The sequence below is a fragment of the Carcharodon carcharias genome, chromosome 23 (genome assembly GCF_017639515.1).
Source record: "Carcharodon carcharias isolate sCarCar2 chromosome 23, sCarCar2.pri, whole genome shotgun sequence".
Taxonomy (NCBI): Eukaryota; Metazoa; Chordata; class Chondrichthyes; order Lamniformes; family Lamnidae; genus Carcharodon; species Carcharodon carcharias.
The window spans coordinates 11,182,740-11,196,575 of NC_054489.1; the positions used below are offsets into that span (position 1 = coordinate 11,182,740).

General features: G+C 46.5%; 1 protein-coding gene across 1 annotated transcript in view; it reads left to right on the forward strand.

The window, feature by feature from the left end:
* The window catches only part of LOC121269250 (transcription factor CP2-like protein 1), a 204,010-nt gene that overhangs the window by 14,528 nt on the left and 175,646 nt on the right, over positions 1-13,836 (forward strand). Inside the window, exon 4 of the mRNA XM_041173808.1 lies at positions 4,851-4,923. Coding sequence (XP_041029742.1) covers positions 4,851-4,923 — 73 coding nt within the window. The remainder of the gene's footprint in view (positions 1-4,850; positions 4,924-13,836) is intronic.

The window sequence follows — 13,836 nt, forward strand, 5'->3', positions numbered from 1 at the left end:
GAGATACAACAGGAGTCATGTCTCCACGAGGGTGGTGGTGGCGTGTTGAAGATCCACTTCAGATGCCTGGACCGGTTGGGCGAGGGACATTGCAGTATCTTCCAGAGCATGTCTCCCTCATAGTCATCACATGCTGCACCCTGCACAACCTGGCATTGTCAAGGGGGGACCCACTGGAGGCTGAGGAAAGCGAGGCAGCTCCACGGGTCACAGAGGATGACTCAAGTGATGGATCAGAAGGAGAGCCTGGGGAAGTGTGCAGGGTGAGAACCTAGAGGCAGAGGTCAGGAAGCCTCATGGAGGCAGGGACACCAGGGATGCTTGGATCCAGAGATCCTTCTGCTAGGCATCCAAGGCAATGATGCCTCATCAAGCCAATGGCACTGTCTCCTTTGCTAACAATCAATAAATGAGAACACAACCCAGTTCGCCAGCACCACACAACAATATACTTTTACAAGCCTGTGCTGCACCTGGCACCCATTCAAACCATCCAGGCAACTCAGCCCATTTAAGTCAAATAAATGTTCATGTTACTTCCCATGGACAAAGAACAAAGAGTCCATCCCTACACAAGCATCAAAATAATTAACGCAAATAATGTCACCTGTGACACACCCCTGTTTGAGCTCAAAGTGCCTTTGAGATTTACGTCTGCGGGTGCTGTGTCTTGGTGCCCCTGCCCCTCGCTGACAGTGGCATTGGGACAGCTGCTGACTCTGCTACCCTGGTGACCCTGATGACCTTAGCAGTTATCCTCTGGCTGCTGGAGCCTTTGCCGGTTCCGCCTGGGAGGGTGCGCCCAGCCCCATGGCAGGGCACTCCTCAGTCGTCAGGGCATTATGAGATGCAGCGGCCCCTGGCAGAGGGGCGGAGGAGCTGGTGCCCTCACCCCAGAGCGCCCTGAGAGAAGCCCACAGAAACAACAAACAGCTCATCTGCCAGCATGAGGTGCGTTTGCATCTACCTGCTCACCATTGATGGGTGGGCACCCAGCAGGGACACTAGATGCCTCATCCATCTCTCACACTGGTAGTGACCTCCTGAGGTCATTGTCTGTGTGAGGTCTTGCAGGTTCAAATGCAACCACAGGAACCCACGAGTCTGTTTCTGGAGCTGCTTCTCCATGAGAGTCGCCACTCTCTCAATTGAGGAGGCTTTGCGTTTGGTGTTAAGGATCAACACAGAGCTCATACTTTGTATGGACTCCTCCATGATGGAGACCATGGCACGCAGACCCTCATGGATCTCCGCCAGTTCTCCCCGCGCATCCTTCTGGAGACCCAGCATCTGCCGCCTAATGGACGATTCCAGAGGCTCATCATCTGCCTCAGACACAGCGTGGTCTTGGTGTCCAGCTGTGTTCCCATTGTCGGCTCCCTGAGACCCCTCTGCCAGCTCCTCATGCGAATGTGATGTGCCCGCACCATTGTGCATCACCGCCAAGCCGAATAACTAATGCCCACCGACGTGTGAGTATCTGCACTGGTGCCTGGTTCAGAGAGACGGAGTGATGCTGGTGCAGGTTTGCTGTCTTCCTTGGAGCTCAATGTGGGGTCCTCGGGGTCGCCGGCACCTCCTGTGGATGAAGCATCTACAGGAGGAAGACAAACGATCAGTACATTCAATCCCCATAGTCACTCTGCATGCTCAGGGGGCTGAGGAGACAGTGGAGACCTGCTGCATGGTGCCATCTGCATTGGGGCTTCACTGGGCTCTCTGGCTACGACAGTTCAGTTCCTGATGAGAGGAGCCCGTTATGTTTCCAGTACCCACCACACACGCACCTGTCACCTGCACTCTGACCTTCACCCGAGACCCCCTGCCTCACTGCGACCTGTGGAGCGAGCTGGCCGGTGACATTCCAGCTCCAGTGCATTGCTCTTGTGCTTAGTGAGGGTGCACAGATTTGGCTCCTCCACCCGTTCTGCGGCGGTCCGCAGCGTTAGGACTGTTCTTCCTCTGACAGGGGAAAATAGCCTCATTATTGTTCTCTGAAGGTCCTTTCCTGGTTCCCCCCATCCCTCCCTCCCACCCGGGCATTAGGCTGGCTGTGTCACTGTGCCACATCTCACCCTGCAATGCACTGAGGCCAGTCGTGCAGACATCCCAGCCTTGGCAGGGCAGGGCTTCAGTGCCAGTTGGCTTCACGCACTCTTAGGCCCCTGAATGCTCCAAGCATTGGGCACCCGACTAAAGTTCTCCGCACAGGGTTAATGCCATTCCTGCACTACCCCTTGCTGACCACAGAAGGCCATTGAACCTTTTATGACACTGAAGCCACCTACAGTGCACCACGTTGTGCCCACTGACCTGGGTGGCGACCTCTGTCCAGGCCTTCTTGGTCAGGTGGGCCGGCCTTCTCTTGCCCACCTTGGGCATTAGGATATGCTGCCTGACACTGACCTCCTCCACCAGCGCTCCCAGGCAATCATCTGAGAAATGGAGGCGGGGGGCAGAGTGTCCACCCAACTTACCCTCCCGCCTTCCATGACCACCGGGATGCTGAAGCCATGTCTGCACACCAGGACATTTGTTGGCTTACTTCCAAACAGCTCCCTCAGCCGCCCCAACAACTCCTGGCAGCCTTCAGGGAGCTGCCTCTTCCGTCTTTGAACACCCCGGGGACCCGGTGCCCCCACACACGGAAAACACATCCAGCAGCCGCGTTTCACATCGGCCAGGCCTTAATTGACCACCCAGCGTAAGATCGTGTTCACAGCACGAACTCGGCTGGGAGGGGGCTTTCCATCTGCTTCTGGCTGCGCCAACCTCAGGCTCATCCCGAGGGTGGAATTCAGGCCCACGTTTTTAAAGGAATGAAAATGCATCAATATTGGCATAATTATCTGAGACTCTATATGGTCTTAGATCATTGGAATATAAATTCTGCCATATTCTTTAAATACAGAGTAAGATCACAGGACTGCGTAGTGAGTTATTTTCCTCTGTGTGGCTCATTCTCTGCACCCAGTGTGGGTCTACTGTCCATACCATTACTCACTGAGGTAGGCTTTAGTAGCCATGTCACTTAAATGGTGCCTTTAAGGTAGATAAACATCCCAAGATGCTCCACTGAGGCTAGTCAAAAATTGGACTGCTGGGCCAGAGAAGGAGACATTAGGAAGGGCGACCAAAAATGAAGTCAAAAACGTGGGCTTCCCAGAGAGAAATAAGGGAGTGCAGGGAGGTGGAAAGGCAGAGAGAATACCAAAGCATGGGGTCCAAGCATCCAAACTCATCGGCAATAAATGTTAGGGAGAAGCGGCAGGGGCAGGGAGAGTGGGGGGAGGCGGATGTGGTGTGGGAATGTAAAAGAGGGCACAGTCCAAGGATTCGAGGGTTTGAGTGTGAGGAGCTGTAGGACTGGAGGTGGTTATAGAAGCAGCAAAGAGTGAAACTAAGAAGAAATTTGAAACCAAGAAGAGAATTTTAAATTTGAGACCAAAATGAGGTCAGTGAACAGGGGTATGATGAGTCAATGGGACTTAGTGCAGGATAGAAGCATAAAAATGTGTAGTGGTTACAGCATAGAAGGAGGCCATTTAGCCCTTTGTGTCTGTTCCAGCTCTTAGCAACAGCAACTCAGCTACCACACAAGTGTCAGGCAACAACCACCTCTAACAAGAGAGAATCTAACCATTGACCCTTGATGTTCAGTGACAGTACCATCACTGAATCCCCCACTATCAACATCCTGGGGGTTATCATTGATCAGAAACTGAACTGGACTAACTATATAAATATTGTGGCTACAAGAGCAGGTCAGAGGCTAGGAATCCTGCAACAAGTATCTCACCTCCTGACTTCACAAAGCCTGTCCACCATCTGCAAGACACAAGTCAGGAGTGTGACAGAATACTCCCCACTTGCCTGGATGAAAACAGGATCCCACAACACTCAAGAAGCTTGACAATATCCAGGACAAAGCTTGATTGGCACCACATCCTCAAACATTCACTCCCTCCACCACGGACGCACAGTAGCAGCAGTGTGTACCACCTACAAGGTGCACTGCAGGAATTCACCAAGGCTCCTTAGGCAGCACCTTCCAAACCCACAACCAATATGATCTAGAAGGACGAGGGCTGCAGATAGATGGGAACACCACTGCCTCAAAATTCTCCTCCAAGTCACTCACCATCCTGACTTGGAAATATATTGTCGTTCCTTCACTGTCACTGAGTCAAAATCCCAGTATTCCCTCCCTAATAGCACTGTAGGTACACCACATAGACTGCAGCAGTTCAAGAATGCAGCTCACAACCACCTTCTCCAAATCAGCTAGGGATGGGCAATGACTGCTGGCCCAGCCAGCAAAACCCACACCCCATGAATGAATAATAATAAAAAAATTCCCACTATCCCGCCCTTTCTGCGTAGTCCTGCAAAGCTTTGCTCTTCAAGTGCTCATCCAATTCCCTTTTGAAAGCTTCGATATAATCTACCTCCACCACGCTCCCAGGCGGTATATTTCCAGTTTCTACCCACTCACTACATAAAATGGTTTTCCCTCATGGCTCTTTTGCCAATCACTTAAGGGTTCTTGAACTTTGCTGTTGGGGACAGTTTGGGTCTATCTGTCCAGACCTTTCATGATTTCGAAAGCCACTCACTATCTAACCTCCTCTCAAACTTCTCTTCTCTAAGGAGGCAGCCCCAGCGTCTCCAATCTATCCACAAAGCTGAAGGCCCTCATTCCTGGAACCATTCTTGTAAACCCTTTCTGCACCCTCTCTAAAGCCTTCACATCCTTTTAAAAGTGTGGCGCCTAAAATTGGATACAATGCTCCATTTGAGGCCAAATCAGTGTTTTATAAAAGCTGATTATAACTTCCTTGTTTTTGTAGGGTATAATGAGCTGGAGTTCCCGTTCGGTTGTCAGGCTGTTGGAAATGAGATGAGGCACAGGTTCAGCTCATCGTAAGGATGTGTTGCTGACCCCAACTCCTGGTCACTAGCATGTTTTTGGACAGGTTCCTTGGCCTCTGATAGAGTTGATGGTTGATTTTGGAAGATCTTGGAGGATAAATGGCAAAACACAATATGGCTAGTGGCATCTACTATAGTTCACAGAAAATCTTGGCTTTGCTGCATTTATAGTAATCTCCAGTATTGCTAGTGGACAGCAAGACTTGCTTTTTGCTTGTTTTTAAATCCCAGGATCAGTACAGATTTTATGGCTATCACCATTCTCAGTACCCAGGCTGACTCACAGGAGGTAGCACTTCTGAGGTGGCTTGTCTGTCAATTGCTTCCTTTGGCAGCTCCTTCATCAGAACCCAAAACTTACAGCAAGGACACAGTGCCGGATTCACACTTCAGCCTACTTTGCTGTGATGTGTTTCTCTAGGCAATTCAGGCTTTCAAACACTCCACCCTGCTCACTCACAATGATTTTGTAAGTCAATGATTCTTTAGCTGTTTTGTTCTTAACAGTGCTTACATAACGAAATGGTACAGCAACTCCCAGCATTTTCAAGATGTCACAGCAATAATAATGTGAGATCTTTATCCACAACTCAACACTCAACAAAAAGCAGAACACCATACAAGTATAAACTGGTGCAGTTGAGCCAACATTTGCTTATTGGATATGTCAAGAATCCATTGCACTGTTTTAGATTAATCTTAATACTTTGGAGTTAAAAGTGATTTGAATTTCTTGTAGTTTACATTATAAGAGGGGCTAATCGCTTCTTAGCTCTGCAATCCAGCCCCATCAACTCACAGTTATTTGTGTCATAATGCCCTTGCCCTGAAATTCACAATGTAAATGGAGCCTTTTTTTCCAGCGCCACTGCCCCCAGCACATTACAGAACTGAAATATTTCCAGTACAAGGCTTTGCGGTTGGAGCAAATGGTTCCTGAGTTCAAATCTCACTCTAGAAACCTGAGCACACAATCTAGGCTGATACACCAGTTCAGTACTGAGGGAGTGCTGTGCTGGTCAGAGGTGCTGTCTTTAGGATGAGACTTTAAAGAAAGACTTGCACTTACATAGCGCTTTCCATGATGACCAGACATCTCAAAGCAGTTTACAGCCAATGAAGTACTTTTTGAAGTGTAGTCACTGTTATAATGTAGGAAATGTGGCAGCTAATTTACACACAGCAAACTCCCTCAAGCAACATGAGAGCAACCAGATAATCTATTTTTTTTTGTGATGTTAATTGAGGGATAAATATTGGCCAGGGCACCAGGGATGAATCCCCTATTCTTCTTTGAAATAGTGCCATGGGACCTTTTACATCCATCCAAGCAGGCAGATGGGGCCTTGGTTTAATGCCTCATCCAAAAGACAGCACCTTCAAAAGAGGAGTGGGAGGGGAGTGGTGTTTCAGCCAAGGTAATTCTCTTTCTGCCACACTGTTTGAAAGAATCTGAGGCAGGCGTGTTTGATTTTTAACCCTCCAAGAACCAACCCAGTTTCAGGATTCCGTTTATGCCCAAAATAAAGCTGAGAAATTGAAACGGTTCAACCCTGTAAATGAATATGTATATTTTTATGTAACGAGTCGGGCAGGTTAGAAACATAGGAACAAAAATCGCCATTTAATCCCTCGAGCCTGGCCCACCATTCCATGATGTTATGGTCTGCTACCCATCTGCATATATTCACCTTTTCCCCATATTCCTTAATACCTTTGGTCAATAGAAATCTATCAATTGCAGATTTAAAATTAATAATTGATCTAGCATGAATTAATTTTTGCAGAAGAGAGTTGAAAATCTCTATCACCCTTTGCATGTACAAGTGTTTCCTAACTTCCTGAATTGTCTGGCTCTACTTTTTAAGTGATGTCCCCTAGTCTTAAAGACTATAGAAATAAATTTTCCTGTTCTACCCTAACTGTTCACCTTCTAAAAATGGTGCAGGTTGAGTCACTCGAGCCATGGGTCTGAGTTCACTGATCACAGATTGATATTCTGAAGGAGCGTAATAAGGTAGATGCTGAGAGATTGCTTCCACTGTTTGTGGAATCCAAATCCCAGGATAAGGGATCAATCATTTAAGACTGAGATGAGGAGAAATTACTTCACTCAAAGGGTTGTGAATCTTTGAAATTTTCTACCCCAGGAGGTTGTGGATGCTCCATTGTTAAATACGTTTAAGGCTGGGACAGACAGGTTTTTGGTCTCTCAGTGAATTAAGGGATATGGGGATCAGGCGGGGAAGTGGAATTGAAGCCCAAGATCAGCCATGATCATACTGAATGGCGGAGCTAACTTGATGGGCCATATGGTCTAATTCTACTCCTATTTCTTGTGTGTCAGTAAGAGCACGTCCCCCCTCCCCCCGCTCTCAACCTCTCACCTCCTTCCCAGACCAAGGAGAGTAAATATTAGTCCCAGATTTCCAGATCTTGATCAATATCCAAAGTACATGAGTAGATGTGGCAAAAGGTCAGGCTCAGTCTCAAATGTTCAGCTGGCAGTCACTCAACTTGTAGAACAGTGAGAAAGGAGCAGGGCAGTGAATCTAATGGAATAGCTCTTTCAAAGAGCCAGCACAAACGCGATGGGTCGAATGGTCTGTTTTTGTGCTGTATTACTCTGTGATAAAACACAATCCCTTAAATTTTCTTCTATTTTAAAAGAGAGTTCTTGGGGTAGGACTTACAAATTGGTGATATAAATACTCTTCAACCATTTTGCCTGATTCCCCACTTACAAATATTTACAGCACTTCATGGGAGACAGATTTTTAAAACATGAAATCGGTTCCAAGTGTTGCAGCTCTTCTGATCCCTTGCACTTGTTAAAATAGCTATTTAGTTTTTCTCCCATAAACCTTATCCAAAACTGTGAACCTGATCTCAGAAGCTGACTAAAACTTGCTATATTTGCACAGCACCTTCTCAGAGTGGTAAGGTGCGGGTGGGAGACAGTCACCGGGAGACATCGCCCTTATGTGAAGGTGCCGCAATATATTTGGAGGAACATGATCAGCAATAGCACTAAACAATTTGAAATAAAAGCGCTATCTCCAGTAACTCCAGTGCAGCATTGAGGGAGTGCTGTATTGCCATCTGGCTAAGACATTAAACTGAGTCCCAATCTGCATCAAAGATCCCATGGCACTATTCAAAGAAGAGTCGGGAAGTTCTCCCTGCTGTCCTGGCCAGTCTTCAGTAGGGGGTTGGTGGTGTGGTAATAATGTCATTAGATTAGTAATCCAGTAGGCCCCCAGTTAATGATCTTGGGGTTTGGGTTCAAATCCTACCATGGCAGCTGGTGGAATTTGGGCTTGATTAATAAGTCTGGAATATAAAGCTAATCTCAGTAATGGTGACCATGACAACTATCATCAATTGTTGCTTAAATACTCATCTGGTTCACTAATGTCCTTTCAGGGAAGGAAATCTGCCATCCTTGCCTGATCTAGTCTACATGTGACTCCAGGCCCACAGCAATGTGGTTGACTTTTAACTGCCCTCAGTTCATGGGCAAACAGGGATGGGCAACAAATGCTGGTCTTGCTAGCAATGCCCACATTCCATGAAAGATTAAAAAAAATATTATCCCTCAACCAAGACCTAATACAGATGATCTGGTCATTTCCTTCATTGTTGTTTGTGGAATCTTGCTGTGCACAAGTTAACTGCCACATTTCCTACACTTAAAAAAGTAGCAATGCACTTTGGGACATCATGCTGTTGTGGAAGGTACAGTATAAACTCGCACACGCCAAGATCATCTCAGAAAAAAGCGATGTTGGTTGAGGGATAAGGGAGAATTCCTCAGCTTTTGTTTGAAATAGTGTCATTGGATAATTTACATCCACCCGAGAGGGCAGGCAGGGCATCAGTTTAACATCTCACCCAAATGCAGCACCTCCACCAGTGCAGCACTAGAGTATCGGCCTTGATTATATGCTCAAGTCTCCAGAGCAGGACTTGAACCCACAACTCTGAGGCAAGAGTGGTACTACTGACTGAGCCAGGGCAGACACAACAATATAGCATATACACAATGTAGAATACATCACCAGAATAAAGGGTAGCAGAAATGTCTAAGTGTTCATTAACATTATCCTAATCTCACACAGCTTGTTGCATCTCACAATACAGTTGGCGTGTCATGCAAGCAGCTGCCCTCTCCCCTTTCCTTGAATGTTGACTCTATCTCTGAAAGTATCAGGCATAAATGGGCATTGAGTTTGAAGCAGAGATGCTGCTTTTTCTTCTTAGTGGTAAGCTTGCAGAAACAAAGGTGATGGTGTGGTTAGGATGCTAGATTTTGGCTTTTGGAGGAGGGAAAGCCCAGCACCATGCACGTTCCAACCTAATATGGCAATCAGGGTCCTATTTGCATCATAGGGACACTATGTTACCTTAATTTTACTTTGTCGTTTCTTTTGTGCACCCATGCAGCTTAGATTTCCCAATTTCTATAGTAAAAGGGACCTATCACCCGAATCCGTGGGTGTTCAGGACTGTTGACGATGGGGTCCTTTTAAAATGGCGCTGGCCACATTAGTTAACAAAAGCAACTGACCTCATTTTGGGGCCATTTGCTGTCCCTTGAAGACCAGGTTTCGGTACTCAGAATGAACTCCAGGTTGAGAAATAAACTCAATTCAGATTAAATCTCGTTAAATTAATTCTAATGGTTACAGGCTGAAGTTTGTATGGAAAATACAAGAGTAACAAAACCATTGTGCTGGACTTGGGGAAAAAAGACAGATCTAATAGCAGTTTCCTTGGGGAGTTTGCAGATGGTTCCTGTGATTTTCACAATGTGCTTGACTTGCTAAATATAAAAGCAGGCAAACAAGCCAGGGCTTAAAGATCAAATAAAGATCCTTAATTATGAAAGTGTAAATATGCCGTGCATGTTTATTAGAGAGAAATTGGATGTAGTAATCCTGTTTAAGCCTCTGGAAGGACCTGAGTCATGTCCTGTGATTCAGCGAAACCGTGACCTTTCGGAGAGGCCGTCACTCTCAGTGATGTCGGAATGAGTTACCTCACCATCTGGGCTGAAAGGAGAATACAATTGTCGTGACAGTCTGATAGTTTGATATCACTGGGGCTTTGGTTTCAAACTGGCGAAGTACTGCATTCACCTTACTTTTAAGTGGCTTCCATTTCTAAAAGGAGCACTTGTGCTCATTAAAGTAAGGACAGTCGTTCAGCTTGGTAGAGTGTGTGGAGCACACGATTATGCCCCAACAATTTCCACGCACACCTCATGCATTGAAGCAGATGAGGTGGAAATCATTGATAACGTTGAGATGATTCAGATCATTGTTATTCTAGAGATTGTAAAGCAAAGAAAATTGCATCAAAGGAGGGACCGAGCATGTCTGCCTCCCGGTAGGGTGTAAACATAGCCTTGACTAATGGGGTGAATTCTCCTTTTTCTCCTGGCCGTAAGTTTTACTTCAAAAAAGTTTTGAGAGATTCAGATTAAAACTACCTTTCCTGGTGCTAATCAGCAATAAAGAACAAATTTTGTGATTATTTGACGCCTGTGGAGAACCTCATCTAACAGAAACGTGGGTTGGAAGGTGAGCTATAACTACAACAACAACAACAATTTGCATTTATATAGCACCTTTAAAATTGTGAAATGTCTCGCAGAACCACTATCAAACAAAACTTGACAGTGAGCCACCTAGGAGACATTCAGACAGGTGTCCACAAACTTGGTCAAAGTGGTAGGCTTTAAAGAGTGATCTTAAAGGAGGAGAGAGGCGGAGAGCGGTTTAGGGGGAGAGTTCCAGATCTCAGGTCCTTGGAAGCTGAAGGCATGGCCACTAACAGTGGAGCAATTAAAATTGAGGATGCTCAGATAGGGAGGGTGGGGGGGGGCAAGACAATGAAAGGATTTGAAAACAAGGATGAGAATTTTAAAATTGAGGCATTGCTTAACTGGGAGCCAGTGTAGGTCAGCAACAGGGATGATGGATGAATGGGAATTGGTGCAAGTTAGGAACCAGGCAGCAGACTTTTTGATGACCTTAAGTTTGCAGAGGGTAGAACGTGTGAGACTGGCTGGGGTATAGAGGTAGTGGAAGGTGGGGGGTTAGTTGTTTCAGTGGTTTTGGATTGTTCTGTTAAAGTTCATTCTTGGGATATGGGCAATGCCAGCATTTACTGCCCATCCTTAGCCACCCTTGAGAAGACAGTGATGAGCTGCCTCCTTGAACCGCTGCAGTCCGTGTGGTGTAGGTACACCCACAGTGCTGTCAGGTAAGGGATTCCAAGGTATTGACCCAGCAACAATGAAGGAACAGCGATGTAGTTCCAAGACAGAATGATGTGTGATTCCCATGCACCTGTTGCTCTTGTCCTTCTGGGTGATAAAGGCCAAGGGTTTGGGAGGTACGTCGAAGAAGTCTTGGCAACGTGCCTTGTACATGGCGCATGCTGCTGCTACGGCAGTGGAGGGAGTGAATATTTAAGGTGGCGGATGTGCCAGTCAAACGAAGTCATGAACAGATTCTTTATGAATGCAATGATGATGTCCCTCTCATAGCAACCAGACCAATTTGCTGAGCCAAAATCCTGGAACTCCCTGCCTAACAGCACTGTGGGTGTACCTACACCACATGGACTGCAACGATTCAAGAAGGCAGCTCACTACCACCTTCTCAAGGGCAATTAGGGATGGGGAATAAATGCTGGCCCAGCCAGCAAAGCCCACATCCGTGAAAGAATAAAAACAATTCTTCACTGCTCCATGCCCACCATGGTGTCTCTAAGTTTCGTATTGTCATGTTAGTTTGATCAAACAGCAAACACTTTTTGCTGAGTTTCCAAGGACTGAAGGAATGACTGCAAAGAAATCCAATTATAGCCGACAGAGAGAGAGGACTTGACATTCCATCAGATTGGGTTGAATCCTAGTCTCATACCCAGGGGTGAAAGGGCAGTGACCTAACCCACTGTGAGATTTCCTGTTTTATATATATATATATATCAAACATTAATAAAACCTAAGAAAAATATCCAATAGCAAAGGGCCAAAAGTTCATGTTGCCGCTGAAATACTGCACAAACTTTCCCAAGCAGCCAGTATTGTGATGTTGACTATCAGGCAGTTTCTTCCAGAAAGTGAGGCTCACATCTCAAATTTGTCAGTATTGGTAAGGCTGGCCCTTTAATACTTAAAGGTGCATTTTCCCTACTTTGCTACACGACCTAAATGATTCACTTTGAAATCTGTTGTTATTTGGGTTGCTGCAATGTTGACATTTCAATTAACGAGCGAGAAATGTCTATGAATTGATCCCCGCTAACCCCCGACAGTCCCTGGCACTCCTGCCTGCTTTTCACCAATATAGGGATCGCTGGTGATGCTCCCTGCACTCAAAGAGCCCATCAATAATCATTGCTTGCCAGCTTCCACTCCTGCCTGTTCCCCTGGCACATTTCCCCAGTTCCTCTCCTTCACGTCAGAGGGACCATGTCTTTAACATAGAATTACATAGGAGGTACAGCACCATTTGGCCCAACTAGGCCATGTTTTACATGAACTTACTTCTGCCCCTCTTAATTTAAATCTATCAGCATAACCTTCCAATCCTTTCTCCCTTCTGTGTTTATCCAGACTCTCCTTAAATGCATCTACGCATTCTTGGTGCATAACTGGTCTAATCATTCGTGGCTAGTCTTGGTTCATGCCAATGATGGGTGGAACTTTATGGCCCCCCTCCTGCTGATGGGATTTTCTGGTCCTGCCAAAGCCAATGGATTTTTGAACGGCTCACCACATTTTCTGGCCTTGCCCCCACTGTGGCAGCGCCATAAAATTCCACCAAAGAATCTCCATCATTTCCCAAAGCTGCTTACTACTCAGGATCATCCTGAAGGGCAAAGAGACACCAGGCTCCCTTTGGCATGACTAACCACAATGCAAACACCTTTGCTCCCTATGCACCCCCCACCCACCCCCAGCAACACCGACCCCCCGCACCACCGCCCCCCCAACCCCCCCCCACATCCAATAGCAAGTCTGATGATGAGCTCACCAATTTATTTTCTTCTGTAAGGTTGACCATGCCAGACTCAGGTGTGGAAACCTGAAGGCTATAACACAAATGTTTTCAGTAAGGTCTATTGAGCGCAGCAAACATGAATGAGACTGAGCGCCCATGGGCAACAAGTTAGGCCTCAGCCAATGTTAGCAAGCAGAGAATTGCGCCATAACATAGCTGCAGCATCTAAGGCATGCTCATTGAAAGGAAGGGTGCAGTGTTTAAACATGAAATATCAATCACCACTGACTGGTGCCTCCCTGAGCCCCAGTCTCCCAAAGTGCAGTTTCCTCCTGACTTTTGATCCTTGTCGCTACCTCGCCTACCTATGCTGGAAGCTTTACTAAATAAAATGGGCATCACAAAGTTCTTCCCTGGCCAATGGCATCCAGCAGTGCGCTCCAGAGATAGTTCCAATGTGCTGGCGGGCAGCTCGTCAAATTGAGGGTGTGGGAGAGTGGTGGAAATTCCAGCAGTTCCATGTACAAGCCGGTAAAAGGTCAGGGGCATGGCGGGCGCCTAATGCTCCCAGTGCAGTACTGAGGGAGTACTGTACTGTCAGAGGTACCGTCTTTCAGATGGAACATTAAACTGAGGCCTGTTCTCTCAGGTGGGTATAAGAGATCCCATGGTACCATTTGAAGAAGAGTAGGGGAGTTATACCCTGTGTCCTGACTATTGTTTATCCCTCTACCAACATCACTAAAACAGATTACCTGGTCATTAACACGCTGCTCTTTGTGGGAGCTCGCTGTGCACAAATTGGCTCCTGCATTTTCTATATTACAACAGTGTCTATACTTCAAATGTCCTTCATTGGTTGTAAAGCACTTTGGGATGTCTTGCG